The sequence below is a fragment of the Mugil cephalus genome, chromosome 1 (assembly GCF_022458985.1).
Source record: "Mugil cephalus isolate CIBA_MC_2020 chromosome 1, CIBA_Mcephalus_1.1, whole genome shotgun sequence".
NCBI classification, from domain to species: Eukaryota; Metazoa; Chordata; class Actinopteri; order Mugiliformes; family Mugilidae; genus Mugil; species Mugil cephalus.
The window spans coordinates 1,971,803-1,994,883 of NC_061770.1; the positions used below are offsets into that span (position 1 = coordinate 1,971,803).

General features: G+C 40.6%; 1 protein-coding gene across 2 annotated transcripts in view; it reads left to right on the top strand.

The window, feature by feature from the left end:
• The first annotated feature begins 270 nt into the window (after positions 1–270).
• The window catches only part of mtor (mechanistic target of rapamycin kinase), a 74,870-nt gene continuing 52,059 nt past the window's right edge, over positions 271–23,081 (top strand). Inside the window, exons 1-26 of one of the 2 annotated variants that reach the window (XM_047581986.1) lie at positions 271–424; positions 1,579–1,715; positions 1,928–2,036; positions 2,174–2,406; positions 3,431–3,631; positions 3,763–3,897; positions 3,976–4,251; positions 5,142–5,250; positions 5,384–5,567; positions 5,769–5,897; positions 6,038–6,282; positions 7,077–7,286; positions 7,447–7,652; positions 8,510–8,632; positions 8,861–8,944; positions 9,194–9,349; positions 9,763–9,855; positions 9,974–10,108; positions 10,742–10,871; positions 13,878–14,128; positions 14,233–14,319; positions 16,513–16,680; positions 21,128–21,240; positions 21,581–21,743; positions 22,199–22,291; positions 22,602–22,748. In XM_047581986.1, the coding sequence (XP_047437942.1) occupies positions 1,587–1,715; positions 1,928–2,036; positions 2,174–2,406; positions 3,431–3,631; positions 3,763–3,897; positions 3,976–4,251; positions 5,142–5,250; positions 5,384–5,567; positions 5,769–5,897; positions 6,038–6,282; positions 7,077–7,286; positions 7,447–7,652; positions 8,510–8,632; positions 8,861–8,944; positions 9,194–9,349; positions 9,763–9,855; positions 9,974–10,108; positions 10,742–10,871; positions 13,878–14,128; positions 14,233–14,319; positions 16,513–16,680; positions 21,128–21,240; positions 21,581–21,743; positions 22,199–22,291; positions 22,602–22,748 (3,909 nt within the window). In that variant the 5' untranslated portion in view covers positions 271–424; positions 1,579–1,586. The remainder of the gene's footprint in view (positions 425–1,578; positions 1,716–1,927; positions 2,037–2,173; positions 2,407–3,430; positions 3,632–3,762; positions 3,898–3,975; positions 4,252–5,141; positions 5,251–5,383; positions 5,568–5,768; positions 5,898–6,037; positions 6,283–7,076; positions 7,287–7,446; positions 7,653–8,509; positions 8,633–8,860; positions 8,945–9,193; positions 9,350–9,762; positions 9,856–9,973; positions 10,109–10,741; positions 10,872–13,877; positions 14,129–14,232; positions 14,320–16,512; positions 16,681–21,127; positions 21,241–21,580; positions 21,744–22,198; positions 22,292–22,601; positions 22,749–23,081) is intronic. The other variant, XM_047581995.1, reaches the window with a different exon arrangement.

The window sequence follows — 23,081 nt, forward strand, 5'->3', positions numbered from 1 at the left end:
TAAACTTGATTCCTGTTTATGCCTAACTTCATCTAACATCTAGAGTCAAATACAGTGTGGGTGCTCAAACTTCTGCATGCCACTGCACATGTAGTACAGGGGTAACGTCTATGAAATACAAACTTAAAAATGCAGTGTGCAAATATCCAAACGAGCGTGGAATGGCAGAAAATGTAAAGTCTAAAACATGCAACTCCGTTCTCTAGTGTGTGGTAGCTGCTCCATGTGAGCTGCGTTGACTGCTGCGCAAACTGCTGCGCAACCAGTCACTCTTGAGTATTGTTGTGAGTCTGGAGTCATTAGGACACATACAGTATCATTGTCAGCTAGCCAACCTTAACGCTGTGCTAGCTACGCTGTAATACAATGAGACTTCTGCAAAAGCGGAATTGCAGTTAAGTGGCCGAGATATTAATACAAACACGTAAGTGACACAAATGAACGTTCCTCCCTCGATTATGGTTCGAGACCTTAGCTTGGCGTTAGCACTAGCTAGCATTAGCTGACCGAAACAGACAAGGTACACTCATGAGGCTGTGAACTCACCTGAGCTTGAGCCTGACTAACACTCTCTTGACGGCATCAGCTTTGCACTAGATTTGTACATTATTATGTAGTTGTGGCGTGGATATAGCATGTAAATATCACTGTTAGCTGCCTGTTTCGTTAGCTAGCCGGACACGTTAGCTTGCTAGCTAAAACGCCAGTTGACATCAACATCCACCTGGTGTGTTGTTAGCCCTGTATAAATACCCTCTCTCTACAACTCTGATATTTATACACGTGTGTTTTATTTATTTCTGTAATATATGTGATGGATTTTGTTGTTACCCAGAATGCCATAGAAATAATGAAATAGTGTTAAATTTCGCGGAGTCTTAGAAAGTCTAAAATTTAAGGACTTAAAAAGTCTTAAATACAACCATATTTTGCATTGTAGGTCTTAAACTACATTTCGTGAGGTCTTAAATCACTTCATTTGCAGTATGACCAGCTCTGACCCCGACCTGTTATGTTTCTGCTCCTCAGAAGTGGAGCCCACCCCAGGGATGTACTTTGCTTAAGTAGGCTAATTCTGGGTCTCTGATTTTCCGTACTTCGCGCAGGCCTTAAATTTAACTAATAACAGTCCCAAAAAGGTTAGAAAAGTCCACTGCCATTTTCATGTATTTAGTTACTAAACTTCGAGATGTGTTAATTTCACATCTCAAAGATTAATTTCCAGCAAAGTCTGACTATAAACATTAACGCTATGGTTTTTACAAAAAAAGACCTCATATTCTCCACAGACAAAACAAGTTGTACATTTTATAAGTTCTCTGGTCTGTTTTTTAGAAACATGAATTACATAATAACTGCTAAGTTATTAATATGAATGTGTAAACTTGACATTTGTTGAATCCATGGAGTGGTGTGTTTTTAGCACTGTAGAAATATGCTTTCTCTTCAGTTGTGGTATTTCAACATGTTTGTTTTGTTTTTCTTTTTTTTCTGTGATATATATGATGATTTTTTTTTGATTTTTTTTATCCAGAATGATGTAATGAAATAGTGTTAATTTGAGTTGTTTGTTTGCAGGTTAGGCCATGGTGATCATATCAGGCACAGCCACTGTGCTGCAACAGTTTGTCAGTGGGCTGAAGAGTCGAAATGAAGACACCAGGGCAAAATCTGCCAAAGACTTGCAGCACTATGTGACTACGGAGCTCCGAGAGGTAACAAACCAGAAATATTCACGCACTCACAGAAACCTGTCATGAGGAAATCACTTTGGAAACTAACTACACCAAGAGCTGAACCTACACATCATGAGTTTTGTTGTAACAATGAATGTGCACCAACCGATGAAATATTTTTTTTCACTTTGCTTGTAAGTGTCTGTCACCAACCTACTGATATTTTTTCTGATGTTGTTTTTGTGTCTCAGTTGAGCCAGGATGAAGCCACTACATTCTACGATGAGTTGAACCACCACATATTTGAGCTGGTATCCAGCTCTGATGTGAATGAGAAGAAAGGAGGGATTCTTGCTATAGGTAAAATAAAGATGTGTAAAAATCTAAAGATTATTATTCAAATTCAGTTTAGGTTAGAGACTGTGGAATTAGCTCGGCATAAGAGAATGAAATGCTGCATGTATAAAATAGTATATTCCTGTGGCGGTCTGTTCCAGTGAGTCTAATTGGAGTTGAGGGAGGCAATGCCACCAGGATCAGCCGATTTGCCAACTACCTGCGCAACCTGCTCCCTTCCAGTGACCCAGTGGTCATGGAGATGGCCTCTAAAGCCATGGGCCACCTATCTATGGCTGGAGACACCTTCACTGCAGAATATGTTGAGTTTGAGGTGAAGAGGGCCCTGGAGTGGCTTGGAGCTGACAGAAATGAAGGCAGGCGCCATGCTGCAGTAAGTCACTAGCGGACAACAGAAGCTGTGGTGTTTGTTGTTCAAATACACAGCTTCTTGGTGGTGTTTATGTATGGTGGATGTATATGAGGGTAGGTTTTAATTTTACTTATGGTGCCCCCATTTAAAGACGGGAATTTTTCACCTTACAGTGCTACAATACACTTACTTCTACATTAGCGTTCCTTGTTTAGAACCCATATACTTGTGTTTCAGGAAAAAGTGTTGGGTTTTGTTTGTCTTGGTAGGAAATGCCGCTGTTTACACCCTCACTTTCCTCAGACATCTCTTGTTTTTCAGTTGAGACTTATTTTTTGCTAAATGTTGATGATAGCTTTGGAGCATTATACCTTGTGCAACCATGTGGACTTATTTGACATAGTTTATGTTATTCTTGACCAGCAGTTATTCTTTGACAAAGGTGAGGATCTATATACAAAAATCAGATGCAATTTTGTTAAAATGTAAAAGCTGACCAGTTTTTTTGTTACATATAGTCCTGATTGGGTACAAAGTGAGCATGCTATAACCCGCACAGACACTGTGTACTGTATATTAATGTGCTTGGGCTAAATGTGAGAATAATCATAATCAGAATGAATTATTGAGTCCTTTTACTGGCACAATTTATTAAAACCTTTTCCTTGTTTATGACCCTCTCACTATATTTCTGTGACGGTGCATGACCGTGTTTAGACACTGTGGTAGCCATTATCACCATTGCCATTTTTCACATTGCATTTAGTTACTAAACTTAGAAATGTGTTAATTTCTCAGCTCAGTTTTATTTTCAACAAAGTTTGGCCATAAACATGTTTGGAATGATATTTACAAGAGTGATCATAGTCTCTAGACAAAACAATTTGTATGTTTTATAAATTTTCTGGTCTGATTTTTAGAACCATGAAGAAAATGACAACTGCTGAGTTATTAATGTGAATGTGTAAACTTGACATGTGTTGAATATGTGAAAAGGTAGGCATGAGTGGGTCAAGTGATTAATTCACTTATCTGTCTCTTCCAGGTGTTGGTATTAAGGGAGCTGGCTGTGAGTGCACCCACCTTTTTCTTTCAGCAAGTGCAACCCTTCTTTGACAACATCTTTTATGCAGTATGGGACCCCAAGCAGGCCATCCGGGAAGGGGCTGTGTCTGCCCTGCGAGCCTGTCTCATCCTCACCACTCAGAGGGAGACCAAGGAAATGCAGAAACCACAGTGGTACAAAGTAAGACCTTTGAAAGTATCCTGTCAAATCACATTTTTGTTTGTTGGCCAAGTATCGTTCCTCAGTTTGAGTCAGGGGAGAATCTAGGTTCTTGAAATAAACAACATGACTGTTTGTGCTTTCTGTAACAGCAAACCTTTGAGGAAGCAGAGAAAGGCTTTGATGAGACTTTGGCCAAAGAGAAAGGGATGAATCGTGACGACAGGGTCCACGGTGCACTTCTGATCCTGAATGAGCTGGTTCGCATCAGCAGCATGGAGGGAGAGGTGAGTCTTGATTTTACTGTGGATACAGTTTCACATGCAAAAGCGGAACATGCTGCTCACCGTTTTCCCTGTCACCAGCGTATGCGTGAGGAGATGGAGGAGATCACACAGCAGCAGCTGGTCCATGATAAATACTGCAAAGAGCTGATGGGATTTGGAACCAAGCCCCGACACATCACCCCCTTCACCAGCTTCCAGTCCGTGCAGCCGCAGCAATCCAATGCCCTCCTGGGTTTACTGGGTTACAGCACACCTCAGGGCTTTCTCAGCTTTGGAACAATGCCGGTTCCTGCTAAGAGCTCACTGGTGGAGAGCCGATACTGCCGTGAGCTGATGGAAGAGCGATTTGACCAGGTAGATTCTACGGTAGAGGTTTCAAGGGATAGAAACTGGTAGTATCATTATTGTTATAGTATATCAAAGACATGGATTATACTTTCTGCCATGAACACAGCAGTCCTTATTAAAATTTTATGTTAAGAAAAATAACAAAAATTTAACTGCCATTTAACTGCTCCTTCAGAAACATTGAAACACTGTTTACATATATATGTACCATACATCATATCCTGCTTTTAAGTGTGATTGTTACTGTTTTTGAAGCTTCATATTGAGTTTTAGTAGTACTGGGTATTGGGTTTTTACTTAGACTGTAAGAGAAGTGTTTACTGTGGTTTTAGAACTATGCCAAGTTTAGGCCATAGCTTTAGTGATGTTAATTAATGTTAGTGTTCCTTTTCTGTTGCCTAGTAGTATCACTTGGACATTACTCATTTGTGTGTAAGACTGAACGATTGCTTCAAGATTGGTTGCATCTCTGAACTTTATTGTCATTTTGCATCCAGCACTCTTTTTACCTCCTCTGAAGTCTTTAATTTCTTCAGTAGTTTCTCACCTTAACTACATGAAGAAGGCCATTTCACATTTTAAATAAAAATGTAACTAACAGAAGACTCACGTCTGTTCCCCGATGTATCAGAACTGTTCTGGACGCTCTAGTGAGATCTACACATTTTCAGGACAGTTTTAATGCTGGTGCCCGTCGGTGTAAACACACATGCACAATTGCTGTATATTGTATATTATAAGGTTCAACAGATAGTATTGTTGTATATTATAAAACTTTCTAGGTGTGAATGATCCGGTGTGCTGATGTGTTCTCATTTTTAGATGACACTTCTTTATGAGTAGAGCACCAGATAAAAGCATAGTTGACTAAGATTTTGAATATGTGCGCTGTCCAGGTGTGTCGCTGGGTACTGAAATACAAGGCCAGTAAGAACCCTCTGATTCAGATGACCATCCTCAACCTGCTTCCACGTTTGGCTGCCTTTCAGCCCCACACCTTCACAGGTGGGAAAAGTTCACATTTGATTGAAATCCAAAGTGTGGTTCAAAAAGCCAAGATTTTTTATTTTGATATGACTTGATGTTTTAGTCACGCATCTGTGTTAAGTCTTGTGCATTTTGCTTGTCCACTCCACAGACCAATACTTGTCAGACACCATGGGTTACCTGCTGGGCTGTCTGAAGAAGGAGAAGGAGAGGACAGCAGCTTTTCAGGCTTTGGGCCTGCTAGTCGTTGCTGTCAGGGCAGAAATCCAGCCGTACCTCACTAAGATCCTTGAGATCATCAAGGCCGCTCTACCACCCAAGGATTTTGCACACAAGTCAGTAACTGTAAACATCTAAAAAGAGATATCTTTATATTCAGGTATTATTTGTTTTATCATGTTCCATGTTCCTGTTGTAAGAGTCACTCTGGTTTTGTAGTTTTTGTAATACTGTGTCAGGTGAGACCCTTGTTAGTTTACAAGGCTTAAAAATTAAATCCAGTCCCAGTTTCACATTCTGGTCCTCCATGTCTGCAGGAGGCAGAAGACTATGCAGGTGGATGCCACGGTGTTCACCTGTATAAGCATGCTTTCCAGAGCCATGGGTCCCAGCATCCAGCCAGACATCAAGGAGCTGCTGGAGCCTATGCTGGCTGTGGGCCTCAGGTAAGACAGACATGACAGTGGCTGGCATTTCAGTCTCATGAGTCTGGTCTCCACTATAATGCTTTTTCTGTCATATCTCGGTTTGCAAAAGAAAAACGTTCCTTGTTTTGGTAACATTGGGCTATTTGCTTTTGGTGTAGTCCTGCACTGACAGCGGTGCTGTATGACCTGAGCCGTCAAATCCCCCAGCTGAAGAAAGACATCCAGGATGGTTTGCTGAAGATGCTGTCCTTGGTGTTAATGCACAAGCCACTGCGTCACCCCGGCATGCCCAAAGGTCTGGCTCACCAGCTGGCCTCGCCAAGCCTCACCAACATCCCAGAGGCCAGTGATGTTGGCAGCATTACCCTAGCCTTGCGTACCCTGGGAAGCTTTGAATTTGAGGGTAAGAACCTTAAAAAAGCATAAAGAAATATATTATGTGTTGTTTGAACCCACCTGACACAATTAATTAATGACACTTGTTGTTGTCGATAGAGGAAAAATACCAGCCATGACGTTACCATTCTGGAAATTAATGACAGTATTGTGTATTTTGCCTGCAGCAATACATAATCATTAATGTTGAAAATAAATGTTTTCAGTCTGAAGGCTTAACCCATGAGGTTTAAGATTGGAGCCGCCGGACATGAAGAAAAACATGGTTCAAAAGAAAGTGAGCTGGAGAATAGGCTGCAGCAGTTATTGATGAGTGTGTCCAGCTGTTGGAGATGGATGAAAGTCCTATTCAGTTTGTCACCAAGCCGACTGGCTTTAAGTTTCCCAGCTGCATTCTGTATACAGCAACCTGTGTTGAAACAATTATAAATCAGATTCTTTTCTTTGTCATGATTTAGTGAACAGCTGTGTGGGGGTGCCTTTTGGTGTAGAGACAAGCTAGGATGACAGAATGTGACTGAGTAATTATTGCCATGAGAAAAGAAAGATTTTTGTTAAGTTTTTCAACTTGCATTGCTGCACGCCTCATTTTTCTTTGCTTAGTTTTGAAACCAAACCAACAAATGTTCTTCTCTGGATTAGGTGTCCTCAGACAAATAACGAGTTCATAAATGTACGATGTATGAAGTCATTGTTAACTGAACTCTAAACTCTAACATGCTTGTTTTTTCTGATATGGCAGAAATGCTGCTGTTAAAAACAGCTCACACATTTCTTTTTTGTCTTAATGTATTTCACCAGGACACTCCCTCACACAGTTTGTGCGCCACTGTGCTGATCACTTCCTGAACAGTGAGCACAAGGAAATCCGGATGGAGGCAGCTCGGACCTGCTCACGCCTCCTCACTCCCTCCATTCATCTAATCAGTGGCCATGTTGTCAGCCAGACCGCTGTGCAGGTTGTTGCAGATGTGCTCAGCAAACTTCTAGTCGTTGGAATCACCGATCCAGGTAACACATGAAAGTGCAAGAAAAACAAAACGTACTATGTGGATTTATTGTTTTTTACTTGGTTTTGTGGCATGAGAATTCATTATTGTTAACAGCTTTAATGATCCATGTTAATAAACGTAATAAAATGTCAGTGTTCTTTTCCATTTTCCCCTTGTAGATCCAGATATCCGATACTGTGTGCTGGCGTCTCTTGATGAGCGTTTTGATGCTCACCTCGCCCAGGCTGAGAACCTTCAGGCGCTTTTTGTAGCACTGAACGATGAGGTGTTTGAGATCAGAGAGCTGGCAATCTGCACAATTGGACGCCTCAGCAGCATGAACCCTGCCTTTGTCATGCCCTTCCTTCGCAAGATGCTCATTCAGGTAGGAGAGGCACAACAGATGGCGCGCTGTGAGTCCAGTGATTTATTTTGCTGAATGTCCTACATAGATTGTTTCACCCACTCAGAGAGAGTTTGGAATTCAATTATTCAGCAGATTAGATTCAAACAACCTTTACCACTGGCCTTTTTTTTTTTTTTTTTTGTTGCCATTTTTGAAGTTCATGCACAATTGTAGAATCCGGGGTTTAGCTAAATTGAACGGAATGCACTTCTTTTTAATGTTAATGTTTTAATCAGTCACACTTACTTTTCCTGTTTTGACGTGCCACAGTGTTGGCTGTGTATATAATTATTCCATACATTATTACCTACTTTCCAAAACACTGCTTTAATTTACGCAGAAATATAGTTATTATTATATTCATATTAATTAGGACAATTAAAAAAATACAGTAGATATTTTACCACCATGTGGTGCATTGATATATACATTGTAGATTTCATCTTAAATGTTTACAACTGGTCCTGTCACATTCAGGGGGCTTAATGATAATGTGGAAATGTGTGTAGAGTTCTTGACTGATAATTGAAAGCTGAAATTTGTCATTTCCAAATGAAGTGTCTGCGTACATGCAGTTTTTCAAATGTACACTATTTGTTCTGCTTGGAGATGTCACCTGCTGTGTGCAGTTTCACATTGAAACCTTTAGAGGGCAGCACAGTCCATGGCATTGTGCGAAGAGTTGATAAACCAAAAGACTTCTGGAAGACTTAAGTAAAAGTTTCTGAAGACCTTGTTCCGATAAAATCACCATGAGTTAAAGTCTTAGAGATTTATTCCAGGCAGAGAATAAAGACTATACAATAAAGTTATACCTGCTTTGCATATTGTTGCAGATCTTAACAGAACTGGAGCACAGTGGTGTTGGCAGGAACAAAGAGCAGAGTGCCCGTATGCTCGGTCATCTGGTCTCCAACGCCCCCCGCCTCATACGGCCTTATATGGAACCCATCCTCAAGGTACACGTCTGCAGGTTCTACAGTGAGAAGATGTATTGGTATATGAATATAAACCAGACTGTGAGCTGAGACGAGAATATGAACCCAGCAGACTTTGTCTGAATGAGTAATGGCTCAACTTAATTAAAGCCTCATTGCCACGAGTCCTTATTTTTTTCTGATTGCAAAACATGAGAAGAATATTGGGGTTCAATGGGTTAAGTGACTGACTTACTATTTATTCTGCAGGCTCTCATTCTCAAGCTGAAAGACCCAGACCCCAACCCTGGAGTGGTCATTAGTGTCCTTGCAACCATTGGGGAGTTGGCTCAGGTAACACTGTATTTGTTTATAAATATTTTGTTAGGTATTATTTGTCCGTGTATTTCATCCTGATTGTACATCTGCTGTGTATTAAACCTCAATAAATCATGAGAAGAAATCATAACCATGTGCACTTAAATGACATGTGCCTTTTGTCTGAAGGGTTTAATCCAAACAATCTGAGCTTGTGTTTTTCTAAGGCAAAAAGTAGAAGGTAGTGGCCCAACTATGGATGTTGCCTCGCTTCACCTTTTCCAGGTGGCCGAATGGTCCCCAGAGAGGAGTCAGAAAAGCACAGTTAAAGGCACTCAGACCTTGCAGTTCAGAGAGAGTGCAGGAGATGCTCAGGTAGACCAGATGCAGGAAGAGGCCCAACTGTCGAGGAGACAAGACACAAAGAAGACACAGCAGAACGTAGGAAATACAGATAACAGACATTAAATGCTACAGCAACTTGAATGCTTTCAGAAAACCATCTTTGTGTGGATTTGAAAAATTTGTGATTTTGATAACTGGTAACTCTTTTCTAGGGACACAGAGGGAGTCAAAGCAACACATAACTAGAAATTTCCTCAAGGAAAAACTTCCCCTCAAAATAATTTTACACCTTTGTCCCATCATTTATGGTCAGTTTGAACAAAGTTCCAGATCATTATTATTATTAAGTAATTCAGTAGGCAAAGTAGTTTTATTGACAACACTCCAATTGTAGGTGAAGTGGTACAACATACTTTCCATCGTAGCACACTGCAGATATCAAACGATTCTGTTGACAGATCTTCGAGAGATTTTCCCCATTTTGATTGGTTCTGTGCCTGTTCCATCAGGTGAGTGGCCTTGAGATGAGGAAGTGGATGGATGAGCTCTTTCCAATCATCATGGACATGCTTCAAGACTCCTCCTCCTTGGCTAAGCGGCAGGTATGTGGACAAAATGAATACATTTCCACCTTTATTACCCAGAGTGCAACTTCATTCACATTATGGAACATAATTAGTGACGTTGTTGAGATGGTGTCTGCCTATTACTTTGCACCAGGTGGCGCTGTGGACACTGGGCCAGCAGGTGGCTAGTACAGGCTATGTGGTGGAGCCCTATCGCAAGTACCCTTCCCTTCTAGAGGTGCTGCTTAACTTCCTGAAGACTGAACAAAACCAGGGCATTAGGAGAGAGGTATGCATATGTGTCTCCATTGTGGCTCCTCTTCCTTTGTTTTCCCCACGTTGTCTGTTAGCGCTGCAAACCCAACTCTGGCATTCAGAGACTCACTAAAGCAATGCCTGTCAACACAAAACTAACCAAGAACTGTTTGGATGAGTTGGCCGTGACTGGTGAATTCTAGTTTCATCAGTACACACAGTATGTAGTTTTTCTATAAATACATGGAACATTTCCCAAGTCTTCAGCTGCGATGTTTCTTTTACATTATTTGAGGCACAGAGATTGTTTTGTTACTCACTGTACGTGGTGGTTTCCTAGAACAGACTGAATAGACTCGACAACTCATTCAGTAAACACTTCATCTGTGTCATTGATGCGCATTTTGAACACACTCCAAATAATCCTGTCTCTGCCAATAAGCAACTAAATGAGCTGCTTCAACAGAGATCCAGAGATCCTCATATCTCTGGATCTCTGTTGAAGCAGCTCATTTAGTTGCTGTAGAAAAGTTTTTAAATGGTCACAGTCTTGCATATTGTTTTAAACATCGATAGTCAAATCTTGTCACGAAGTCTGCCAAATGAGCTTTTGCCATGTTAGTAAACATAATTCAGTTATAAACTGCTAACTTTGTGTCTCCAACAGGCCATACGTGTTCTGGGTCTTCTTGGAGCTCTGGATCCCTATAAGCACAAAGTAAACATTGGCATGATTGACCAGTCCCGAGATGCCTCTGCTGTCAGTCTCTCTGAGTCCAAGTCCAGTCAGGACTCCGGTAGGCTTGTGATCACTCTTCCTATGAACTTTTTTTTTTTTTTGAACCATACAGTTTCACCAAGAGACACACTGCGGATTAGTTTAACTTTTTATTTGCATTCCTCAAAGTAACTGCAGTATCAGATTTTCAGGCCAACAGCTGGAAAGTCTCTAAATGAATGTGGCGCTTTTTAAAATCTCACAGTTTCACAGAATTCAGTTGGACTGTGTGAGCCTGATGAATAGTGTTTGTATATAGATGCGTGGTGTTATTGCAGCCGTGGACTGCTTATATTCATCATAACGTCGGGACTCTTTCTTCAGATTTTATGGAGCAACTTAACTACTAAGAAAGTACCGTTTTCCAGGGTGAATTGGGTTCATTGATGCTAAACAGTTGATGTAGTTAGCAGAGAGACCACCCAGAAAGAGATAATACTATACTGATATTTTGATAATGCACACAGTGAGTCTCCTCAGTTAACTACAGATTGGTGCTTTGGAAAGAGTTGCACCATTTTTCTTGGGTCACAGTATAATCACTCAAGAGAGGAATAGATTTCATCTTCAATTAATCTCAATTTCTGACTCACTGACTCATACGAACCAATGAAATCCAGTCTGGCCAAAAACACTTTAGAGTTTGACTGTTTTACATTTATTAAATTTACAGTTCATTAAAAACAGAGAATTGATATGTCTACGCGGATGTATCACAGTTTCTCAAGGTCTTGCCCCCGCATTTGAAAAGTCAACAGCAAATCCGTGGATTTGGGTTTGTGATTTGTATGAACCTCTGTTCTTTTGGATATAATTTCTGTCTCCTGTCTAAAGTACACACAGCGAAAAAATCCTCCAGAAGAAGGCTCTGCCAGTAACCGCCACAACTGGTGTGGGGGCTTTTATTGTAGCGATATTTAATTTGAGGTGGCCCACTTTAGACAGATTAAAGCATCTGCTTAATAGTGTGATTTACATTACTATGTTTTATGTGGGAGGAATTATTACTGGTAGTGCAGACAGGCTTAAATTTGTCACAATATCAGCTTAATTACTCATCGTTTTTATGGTGTTTAAGGCTCATCTGTCCATATGATGGCTGTCATTAATAATGTCAACATAAACTGTGTGTGACAGGACAGATCTCCCTGAGGTATTTTAGCTTGGCAGTAGCTGTGTGGAAAGACAGATGTATGTAAAAATTCTTCTATTACTTATTACCTTCTTGGTCTCACTACTGTTAGATACCACTGCTAAAAACCAATACTTATAATTGTTTTAAAATGATTCTTAACAATGACGTTGATAAAAACTGCTGGTGTGTTGACTGCAATTAACTGCAATAGCTAACAGGGTAATTCAGAAAGAACTGACCGGGCATAATGAAAGGTCATGCTGTCCCTTTAAGGCACTCGTCTTAATATTCATAATTTCTGACGATTCAAGATGTGCATCTGTCTTTCGTCATAAGCGTTGTGTCTGGAGACTGTAGGTCTCCTTTCATCTGATCCAGTCATGTGTCACACAATGTGACCTTGGACAAAATGGTAAACGTTTTACCAGTTTGTTCTCCATATAAATGGAGTGTGACTGGAGCTGCAGGCTATATATCTGTTGGCAGATTTTTCTCGATCACTGTCTGGAACACTAGCATCTTAAAATGGCAGTTTTTTTTGGGTCAAGTGGGAGGACACTGGCGTGGTCTGTCCTCTCACCTGACTTGAAATACAACCAATTACATCAACATAGAACCGAATGATCGTAAAACTGCTAAAATGCTGCATATCCCATTTTAGTGGTTTGCCGTATTTTAATCTGTTATTATGGATAGGGAACAGTTCATTTTTGTCCAATGCAACTGAAGCCTGAATTACTACAGTACTGTTGCCTCACTTAGCCACACTGATGACTGTTTGTGGCCTGTAAAGATACAGATGTAGCGCCATCTATTACAGTCATTAATCTGACTTGTTGAAGACTGGAGTAATAAAAGATCCAAAAGTAAAGCTATCCTCTTAACCCTCCAAACTTTTCACCAGTCTGTTGTGTCTTCACATTCTGAAGGAACACAACTGGAGCAGCTGAAACCATACTGTAGAGTAAAACCAGACATCTGTTTTCTCAGATGCCTCGTAAAATAGAATAGCCCTGCATGAATAAATGGGGGGTGAATCCCCAGTTGCACTGCAGAAAAGTCAGAGTTAGAAAAACCACGAATAAAACAGTTAAAAAAGGAATGGGTCTAAAAAACTGTTGAACAGACCATCTCTGTTTCTTTGTTTATTTTAGGTAATGTGCTCTCTAATTCTGGGTTTGACTGCTGGAGCCCTCATATGGTTCCTTAGTATGCAGTTATAGCTGTAATCTTTGAGAAATGTGAGCGTGTGCCTATTTGATTGTGTTTGGTGATATTTAGACAGAGGCTGTTGTGTTTGGCAAAATTTGTCCAAAGTTCAAAAGTTTGGAGCCAGCCTCCCCAATGTCTACCACATTGCAGTGTCTGAATTGAATGAGGGTCTTTATTTTTTCATGCAGTACTACTCTGAACTCGGCCTTAGCGGGGCATTTAGTGTAAATCTTCTGTAGCACAGAACAGTCGTGTTCATTTGAGTACTGGAATGCATCAGACTGAAACACAATGAACCCTTATTATGCAGCATTCCATCACTGTGTCAAAACAAGATGAAACATACTCCAAAAAAGAATAGCTTATTTAATTAGTTGATCAGAGCTATGTAGCAGATTGTCAGCATCAACAAGTGAAGTCATGGCATATTACTGATGTCACAAGAATTTTGGTACTAAAATTGTAGATGAAATTGGATTTATTGTTTTGAAATAAACTACAGTACTTGTGATGCAATCACATTTGGAACTGAAATGTGGGGCATATATATATATATATATTCAGTTGAGGAACATTGTAACTTCCACTATGTACCAACTTTAATTCAGTAGAATTCAAATTAGTTGATAGACAAAAATCTAACTAACCCTGCTTCCTTTTTTTTTTTTTCTCCTCCAGCGGACTACAGCACCAGTGAAATGCTTGTTAACATGGGCAACCTGCCCCTGGATGAGTTTTACCCTGCAGTGGCAATCGTCACACTGATGCGCATCCTGAGGGATCCCTCACTCTCCAACCACCATACTATGGTAGTCCAGGCTGTCACCTTCATCTTCAAGTCTCTGGGACTCAAGTGTGTCCAGTTCCTGCCTCAGGTCATGCCCACCTTCCTCAATGTCATCCGGGTCTGTGATGCCAGCATTCGTGAGGTAGGAATCAGTTCAGATGAAGAGGAAAGAGATGAATCATTTCAGTTTCTTCTCACAGCAATTTTCCTATTCTTTTTCCTCACTGTGCCCCTGTCGTCCTCCAGTTCCTCTTCCAGCAGATGGGAATGGTGGTGTGCTTTGTCAAGATTCACATTCGACCCTACATGGACGACATCTTCACCCTCATCAGAGTGAGTAACTGTGTCAACATGGCCCTCCTGACCCTAGTCTCTTAACAGCAATCATCCAATCATACAGCTTCTTTTATTTTCTTGTGGATCAGCAAACAGCTGCAAACTCTTAATTTCACTCTGTTGCTCTCTCCACTTTCTTCTTTAGTAGTAGTGTGTTCAGGGTGACGTCTGGCCCCATTTCACCAAAGAAACACCTAATGCCTGGTTTGATACTTAACTAACAAGATTAAAGAGAATTAAGACATCATGTTATTCATATTTAGATAATCTTTTTATGTCAATTTTAGTGTGGATCATTGTTTAGAATGACACTTTCTAAATGCAGTGGACTGCTTCCAGTCTCATCTTCATCTCATCTTCTACTACTGCTTAATCTCACTAGGGTTGTGGGGGATTCTGGAGCCTATCCCAGCTGTCATCGGAATTAGTCATACTGACTAATTCATTATTTAGCACACTGCTGATGACTCATGTCACTTATGAAATGATATGGAAACACTGCTGAAACCATAGCCCCTGCGCTTGGACAAACACAAAGGTCTAGCACAAAATTATACAGAAAGGCACAAAATATCATATGACTGTCCCTGTGTCGGAATCTTGGTCACATTGTTACCGAAAATGTTGCAATGGCAGTAACTCCTCCTGGTGGAAATTATAGAAAGAACTGGGTCATTGCACCTCAAGTTCAAGTGAGTTAATAACTGGCAAGTGAAACAAAGAATCTATTCATTTTTTTACTCCAGTTCAGCTCCTGCATCCAGATGAGGGGGCTGGAATAGCCATTCAGAGTATACTCTCACTTGCTCTGTAGTCAGCTGCCACAGACAGGGAAAGCAGGAAGTTGGGGGCTGCTTGAGACCTCTGGTCACTGACAAAACAGCTTTGCCAGATCTCACAGCTGAAGCCCATTGACTGATTGACGTAGTGCGTGACTTGAGGTCCAGTTGCTATATTTGTAATGTACACAGTGTCCCAGCCTAGATTTTAAAAGTGTCTCATAATCTACACAGACACACACTGTCAATCTCCGTTGACAGGAAATTGTGTCCATTCCTTGCCATCTCGTACTGTGGCTATCCTTTCTGCCTTTGGCACCTGCAGGTTTTGCATTTCCAGAGGAAAGTCTCCAGATATTTCAGTCACACTCGGCTTATTGATGGAAACACATTTTGACCCAATTCCACAGACCCACTGAAAACATCAGGATTATAGTAGTAAAAGGTGGATGAGGTAGTGCTTCATGAAAAGTGCCTCAGACATACCTTCTGAAAGTCATAAAACTGTACTCAGAAACCGGACTTCATTTTGTCCAGGTCAAACTTATCTAGGACAAACATATACACTGGGGACCCGGACATATCATTTTTAACTTTTTCATTTATTTGTTCAGGGATTACAGACAGTTTTAGAGATAATCCTATTTTCAGGGCCTCAGGGTGATTGGGCATTTGACTCAAAAAGATTTAGTTTCATGAATAGGTGATGATATCCCTTCGTCCATAAGATTTGCCTATATTTATTGGGTGTCACCTAACCCGAATAAAAATATACTCAAATGGTAAAAAAGAAGAATATTCTCCAAAGACTGAGTCAGTCACCTGATTTCATTTTCTGAAGCGAAACCTCAAGACAGAATTAGAATCAGAAAAAACTTTATTTATCCCCGAGGGGCAATTAGGAGGGTAAAGAGCGGTACATAAAATTAAAGAGCAAGTGAAGAAATACACAAAGGTGGATAGGAAAAAGCAACATATTGTGTGCAGCAGCACACAGGAGGTCCCATAAACAAGGACGTACTCAGAATAAGCTTGGCAAAGCATGACGAGGGAGAAAACCCATTCTTTGGTTATGATCATGTGTTCCAGACTTCATTCTGTGGATGCCTGCTAACTGAGATTGTCTTAGTTTGTCCGATCATATTTTTAATAAAACTGCTAAAATACAAAAATAAATAAATGGATATAATAAGGGTCAGTGTCCACACCTAACTATAATATATTGCTACTCACATCTGTGTGTTAGCTTAGAAGATACTTGTGTCGTCACTCCATTTGGTAATGGAGCCTGAAGAGTACGTTAAAAATATTGTGCTGGCCAACACAATGTTTAGTAGTTTGTTAATATTCAAACAATGTTGCATATAGGTTTATTCTAATTAATAACAGCATATTGTGATCTGTGCTTTAGGAGTACTGGACACCAAACAACCCCATGCAGAACACCATCATCCTTCTGATTGAGCAGATCGTGGTGGCGCTGGGTGGAGAGTTCAAGCTCTATCTGCCTCAGCTCATCCCACACATGCTACGTGTCTTCATGCACGACAACAGCACCGGGCGCAGTGTCACCATCAAGGTGAGTCGCATGGGTGGGGGATCTGACCAGACCGATGTAGTATATCTTTTATGTTAGTATATCTTTTTTTCTGTGTCATATTTTCCATTCAGCTTACAGTGTAATTGTGTGTAACATTGAAGGGTAGCTTGAAAAAAAACATGTCACTCCCAGATTGAGTGGGAGTTTTTTCATTTTTTCATTTCATTTTTTCATTGCTACCCAGATGTGCAATAGTTGTGCACATAAAATAACAAACCGATAAAATGGTCTTGATTTTCTGCTCCAGGAATTACAGCTCAACCCATTAACTTAGAAATCAGACACATAGAAATTATACAAACATAGAAATAATAACTCATCACAGGAACAAATAAGTCAGTGATAACAAAATGTATCATAAACTGAAAAATTATATTGAAAATAATAAAAACATTCACGGTAAAGCAAATCAAGAGGTCACAGAAATGGAGTCAGTAAGACTAGAATTAAAATCGTGCTCACAGTGTGGTCTAAAAGGGCTTTCACAGAGGCTTACCAAACAAAAGACATTGCTTGGAGACTGATTAATGGTGACAAAAAAAATCAAGTCATTTAAAAAGTGATCAATCTGCCTGCCTGCTGGTACCTTCTTAGCACTGTATTTCATATTTCAGAAGCCGTGGTTTGCGAACTTGCAAATGGTTCATTCCCTGATTTCTCTGTTTCCTTGTTTCCATTTCTCTTCTTCTAATTGATATTAAGAGCACCACACTGTAGCATAAATATGAGGTCCTGCTCATTTCTTCACATTTACACATCTGGCACATCAGTCCCTTTTTCTGTTTGGCTGAGCAGGTTTGATGCCTGTAACATATATTGAAGTAAGTAAAATAGACTTGATTAAACTGGACCTGTCAATCGATTAAGTTTATGTGTGGTTTCCTACAGTTTTAATCTCCTCTGAATGTACCTTAAGGTATACTTCTCACGTTTTTAACACTGTAATCAAAACTGGTAGATAAAGATAAATATGCAACAATCCAACACAATGACACATACGGCCCACAATAACTTAGTGCACCCTCGGAGTATACAGTACAGTGCAACTGCGGTGAAGACTGCTTGACTTTGGTGAGTTGGAGGAGGGCTCTTGCATGGATTTTGTGCAGACAGATGGTATCTGGGACTCTGAGGAAGGCGTGCTCCCAGTTGAGAGTGAACGCAGGTGGCTTTGTTCTTGTCGGATGAGGCATCTGGCATGACTTTGGAGCAGAGCTCGCCACGTGGAGGACCCTTATGTTTGTCCGTTTCTGCTCAGGACAGTTTGTTTTTACTTTGCATACATGACGCTGCCTCTGCCTTTAAAATTTCATGATTTTTCAATCTGTGTGCCTGAGAACAAAACATAGAACGTGCACACATTCACTGAATTAATTAATTTATGCAGTTAAATTAGTATTATCCAACTATTTCATCATTTGGGTCAGGAAAGGAGGAGTCTGTCTACAAAGTCAGGTTTGGTCTGGCCAATTCTTTCCCTGCTTCTCTCTGACTGCAGGATATAAATTCTCCAAGCGGCAAACTCAACATCAACAACGTACTGTATAGTAAATGGGAAAAATGACTGACATTTAGATGTGCTTAACTGGCTATCAACATAAACTGTGTAACATAACATTACAACATAAATAGTGTAATTGAGAAGAATTCAGCTGTGGTGTCCATAGCTAGTAACAGAGGTAATATGCAACAGTATAGCAGGACCTCAAATATTAGATAGTTATGTCATAGATTGTCTTTCTTTTTAGGTCAGAGTTAACTGCTCAGCTTGACATTCGAAAGCTTCTCTGGCAATAAGTGTTGGAAAAATTAGATTTAAAAGATCATGTGACAGGTTTGAGTGGATAATTTAATTTTGCAAGCACTGCCAGGTAGAGTTTGTGTTTAAAAAGCATTTCTGTCACTATGCTCTGACACAAAGTACAGTAGCTCAGCTCACAGTTGACTTCTTTGGGTTCTGTTTTCTGTAGGTGGTTTCCATCAATATTCATCAAGAACTTTGAGATCTAAGCCGTTTGCTTGTTAGAAAGCAGTTCAAAGACAACATAGACCTGTAACTAACACTTTCTCATGTTTCAGTGGCTGCTGCCAGTAGTTGTCAGGGTTTTCCTTCAAACCTTAAATCATGCTTTGGGCAGAGACCACAAAGACAGAATCATAGGGAGCACAGTCATCCAGTCTTTTCTCATCTGGTGCTGTTTTGTCTCAAAGTCTACAGCATAAGATAATCCAGCAGCCCACATTCTGGATAGTCTATAACTCCGGTCTGGGTCTGGAGTCTAATCTTTAGCACAGGCTGGGGGTCATGAAATGGGGGAAGTGGGAATCGGGTTACCCTCTGGTCCATGGGAGAAGAAAAGAATAACACGCTTCCATCATTTCAAGAAGTGTTTCTGCCCAGCACCACACGCACATTCACATTTATACACCTCCACTTCAGCTTCCTGCTGTCTCGCCGTGTGTTCTTTAGACATGCTGTCTGTTGGGGGCTGGGGTGAGTTTTTTGCCAGAAACACACGTCATAACATACGTTAAGACCACCATGTATCCATCGACCCTGTGCACATGGTCTCCACACAACTTGATGTTTAGACCAAACTACAGAGAACATTTTTCAAACTCCTCCTTTCATGCAGCCTTAGTGATAATTCAATGAAGAGAATTCACTTTACAGATAATGGGACAGACAATGCTTCTGTGCATTGAGGTTTCACCATTGTCAATACTTTTGTCAATTGTGACTAGGAAATATAAGTGAGCACTCTGATAAAATTGTCTATGTTTCCTAATTACAAACACATTTAGTTTAGCTTAGATTTAGTATCCCCTTAACCTTTTCACTGGATTAATCTTCCATTTCTCTTCCATTTTAGCATTGAGATGACATGAATGCGTTATGCAGAACTTTAATTGGCATGGACCACCAGATAGGTAATTTCATAGGGGTATCATAGTTTCCATTAGCAGCGCCCTGCTTGTTTCACCAGAAAGCACAAAGTTAGCCAACATCAGTATTGCTGAGTGAATTGTAGTGGCTTGCAGATGTGGTACAAAATAGAGATCGACTGATATGGATTTTTAGGGCCGATACCACTTTTTCTCCCTTCATTTACATGATAAAAATGACACAGTTGTGTTACAAATGTTTCAAGTCTCAATTTAGCCACAAACATTAACATTTATTGAACTCAAAGCATAAGAGGTTAAAAGAGGTAAAGCAAAAGCAGCTTCCAGCTTCCATCTGTACTCACTCCGCTACTGGGGGAGGGGCAATGTATGGGCTGCACAGCTCCACAGTGTCTCCAACAGCACAGGGCTGCCTGCCTGTGGATGTGTAAATAATCTTGTAGTATATTTCATTGTCTTGTCACTGAAACTTTCAACCATTCCCCCTTGAAGCAATGCTTTGCTTACCAGTGTTAATGGACCAGTCCCAAATTGTAAAGAGCACAGAAAAGACCTTGAAGCTATGGTTATTTGTGTGACCAAGAACAACCACCAGTATTAGAATGAGGGTTTAGTAACCTGCACGGTAGACTCTTTCAATCATACGGTGTAGCAGCACACATTTTTATAACTGCCTAATTTCCAACAAGATAAATTAACCGTCTGTCTGTCCTATCTAGCTGTTGTCTGTTTTTATGCCCAAGTGCTGGCGACAGCTGGAAGCATTTTGTTTTTGGATTATCTATGTGTATTTCGTATAATCTGTTCTTTGGTGGTAAAAGGTCACTGTGACCTCACAAAACATGGTGTAGGTGTTAAATTAAATCTTCAAGTGCGAACTGAGACATAATTCATTTAAATTAATACAAAGTTATAAGATGAACTCACATTTAGATTCAAAACGCTGAAGGTTAAAAACATTTGTCAGAATTATAAAAGAGCCAACAAATAACTATATATTGTCTAGCTGCTCAAACAGTAGGGACTGGAAACACACGCACCGCATAAATTACAAGATGTTTAAAGTCTGGAAGGAAGATTGAATGCATCTGACATTCTGTTTCATCTTTGTATATTCCATGATTATAGAAAAACAGACTAAATTAAATTGTAACAGTCATAGATCAACAACCTGACGGGCATTCTCCCTTATTGTACAATGCTGGCTCAGCAGTACATCCCACATGGTTTGATTGTGTGTGTAGTTTTTTGATTGCATTATGCCCTGTTTGTAGCATCAAAGCACTTTGTATTTTATTTTGTCTTCATTACACTGCAATCACTTGCTCACTTACTGCCATGCAGAATGTTCCTGGAAGGCTTGCATGTGTGCCCGCACCTTGCTGAAATAAAACACCATCCTGTTTTTCTTCTTGAGCTCCTGAGGAAAACTGTTTAACCATAACAAGCTCATTAAAGCCACCCCATGTTTTTAGTGTTGCAGCATGTGGTATTAAGCTATGTGTGCTCTCTTCTTCAGCTCCTCAACGCCATCCAGCTGTTTGGTGCCAACCTAGATGACTACCTCCACTTGTTGCTGCCTCCCATTGTCAAGCTGTTTGATGCCCCTGATGTGCCGCTACAGGCCCGCAAGTCAGTAATACGCATGTAGTTTTAGTGAAGGACTTGACTTTACAGTGGAATTTATTGTTAATGTGATTGCAGCTGTGTACTACACTTACACCACAGAAAAGAGGAAGAAATATTTCCACTAGCTCTACAATAGAGAATAAAGATTTTACTGGTTTCTTCATCACAGTTGAACATTTTATGTACATTAAAAAAGAAAAAAGGCAAACTGCCAGCAATGTCTACTTTTTACGTGTGTTCATAGCTGTTTAAAAAAAACTTTTCAAGCAGTCTGTATCTGTCTGTATGTCCTACAAATATTTTTGTGAACCTGTGTATTTTCTGTTTTCCCTCTGTGGCTCAGGGTTGCCTTGGAGACACTCGACCGCCTGACAGAGTCCCTGGACTTCACAGATTATGCTTCACGCATTATCCACCCGATTGTCCGGACACTTGACAGCACGCCTGAGCTGCGCTCCACCTCCATGGACACCCTGTCCTCTTTAGTATTCCAGCTGGGAAAGAAGGTAGCCATAGCTGTCCCTTGGGCCTCCTTTAGATGTAGCTATTATTGAGTAGACTACTTCCAGCCTCCCTACTGTTGGCTTCACATGAACTGGAGTTTGGTAGCCCACGTCCCCCAAGTCTGTATTACTTCCTGCCAGACTGCTGATGTCATTGCCCGTTTGGCAGCGGGGGGTGGTGTTTATGAGAGTGGATGAGGTAACATTTATCCCTGCCTCCCCTCCCATGCCTTGCCCTCCCTTATCCCTAAACTCTTGTATCGTTTGAGGCCTAACCTCAGAACCACATGCAGACATGTCTGCCAGCAAATGTGTAGGGGAAGCTTTTGATCTTAGACTCGCAGAGGTTGATAAAAGTGCACAATACCCAGTTATTTACTTTATAGTGAAAGGAAAGCAGTAGCCAGACGAAACCACATGTAGCCTTTTATTTACTGTTCCTTCCCTCTTATTTTCAGTACCAGATCTTCATCCCCATGGTGAACAAAGTGATGCTGAAGCACAGGATCAACCACCAGCGCTACGACATACTCATATGTCGCATTGTCAAGGTAAGTCCCTCCAGTACTGTACATCCAGCATGGAAACTTTTCCAACATGCATATTTATTTGTCTGTATCCCACTCAGGCCCATAAATTATGACCCTTCATGAAACAAAGTTACTGCACATGGACAAGAAATAAATGGCATAATCATAAATAAACATTTCGTGTACAATGCGACATAAACACATCCTTACCATACTTTGTTTATCAACACTTCCTCAGGAAGGAAATGCACTTTGTGTTTTGTAAAGCATGTTTTGAGCCCTGTCTCAACAGTCAGTGTGTGTGTGTGGGCTGTGTGTGTGGCCGTTACAGGGCTATACTCTGGCAGAGGAGGAAGAGGACCCTTTAATCTTTCAACATCGCCAGCTTCGTGGTAACCAAGGTGACACTCTGGTCAGCGGGCCTGTCGAGGCAGGGCCTATGAAGAAGCTTCATGTCAGCACGACTGCACTTCAGAAGGTCAGAAGAAACAATTGACATTTTTCTCTTTTAATGTTGGATTTATATTTTCCTGGTAAAAATGACACATACAATTCCAGTGTTTGTTGCTCAGGTTTTGTGGCCGGTGTTTCAATTGTGTACAGTAAACAGTCCTGAGTACAAGCACGTACTTTAATCGTGGTGATCCCATATGAGTCAATAGAAGAGAGAGAAATTAAAACGCAGCACAAGAAAACAGTGAGTGCAGATGCTTCCTTGGAAAGCACAAAGGGCCACTGATGAGTAGGACTATGATGTAATTTATATGGTGTGGTCTGAAGACTTATGGGAGATTAACATGCGGGCCAGCAC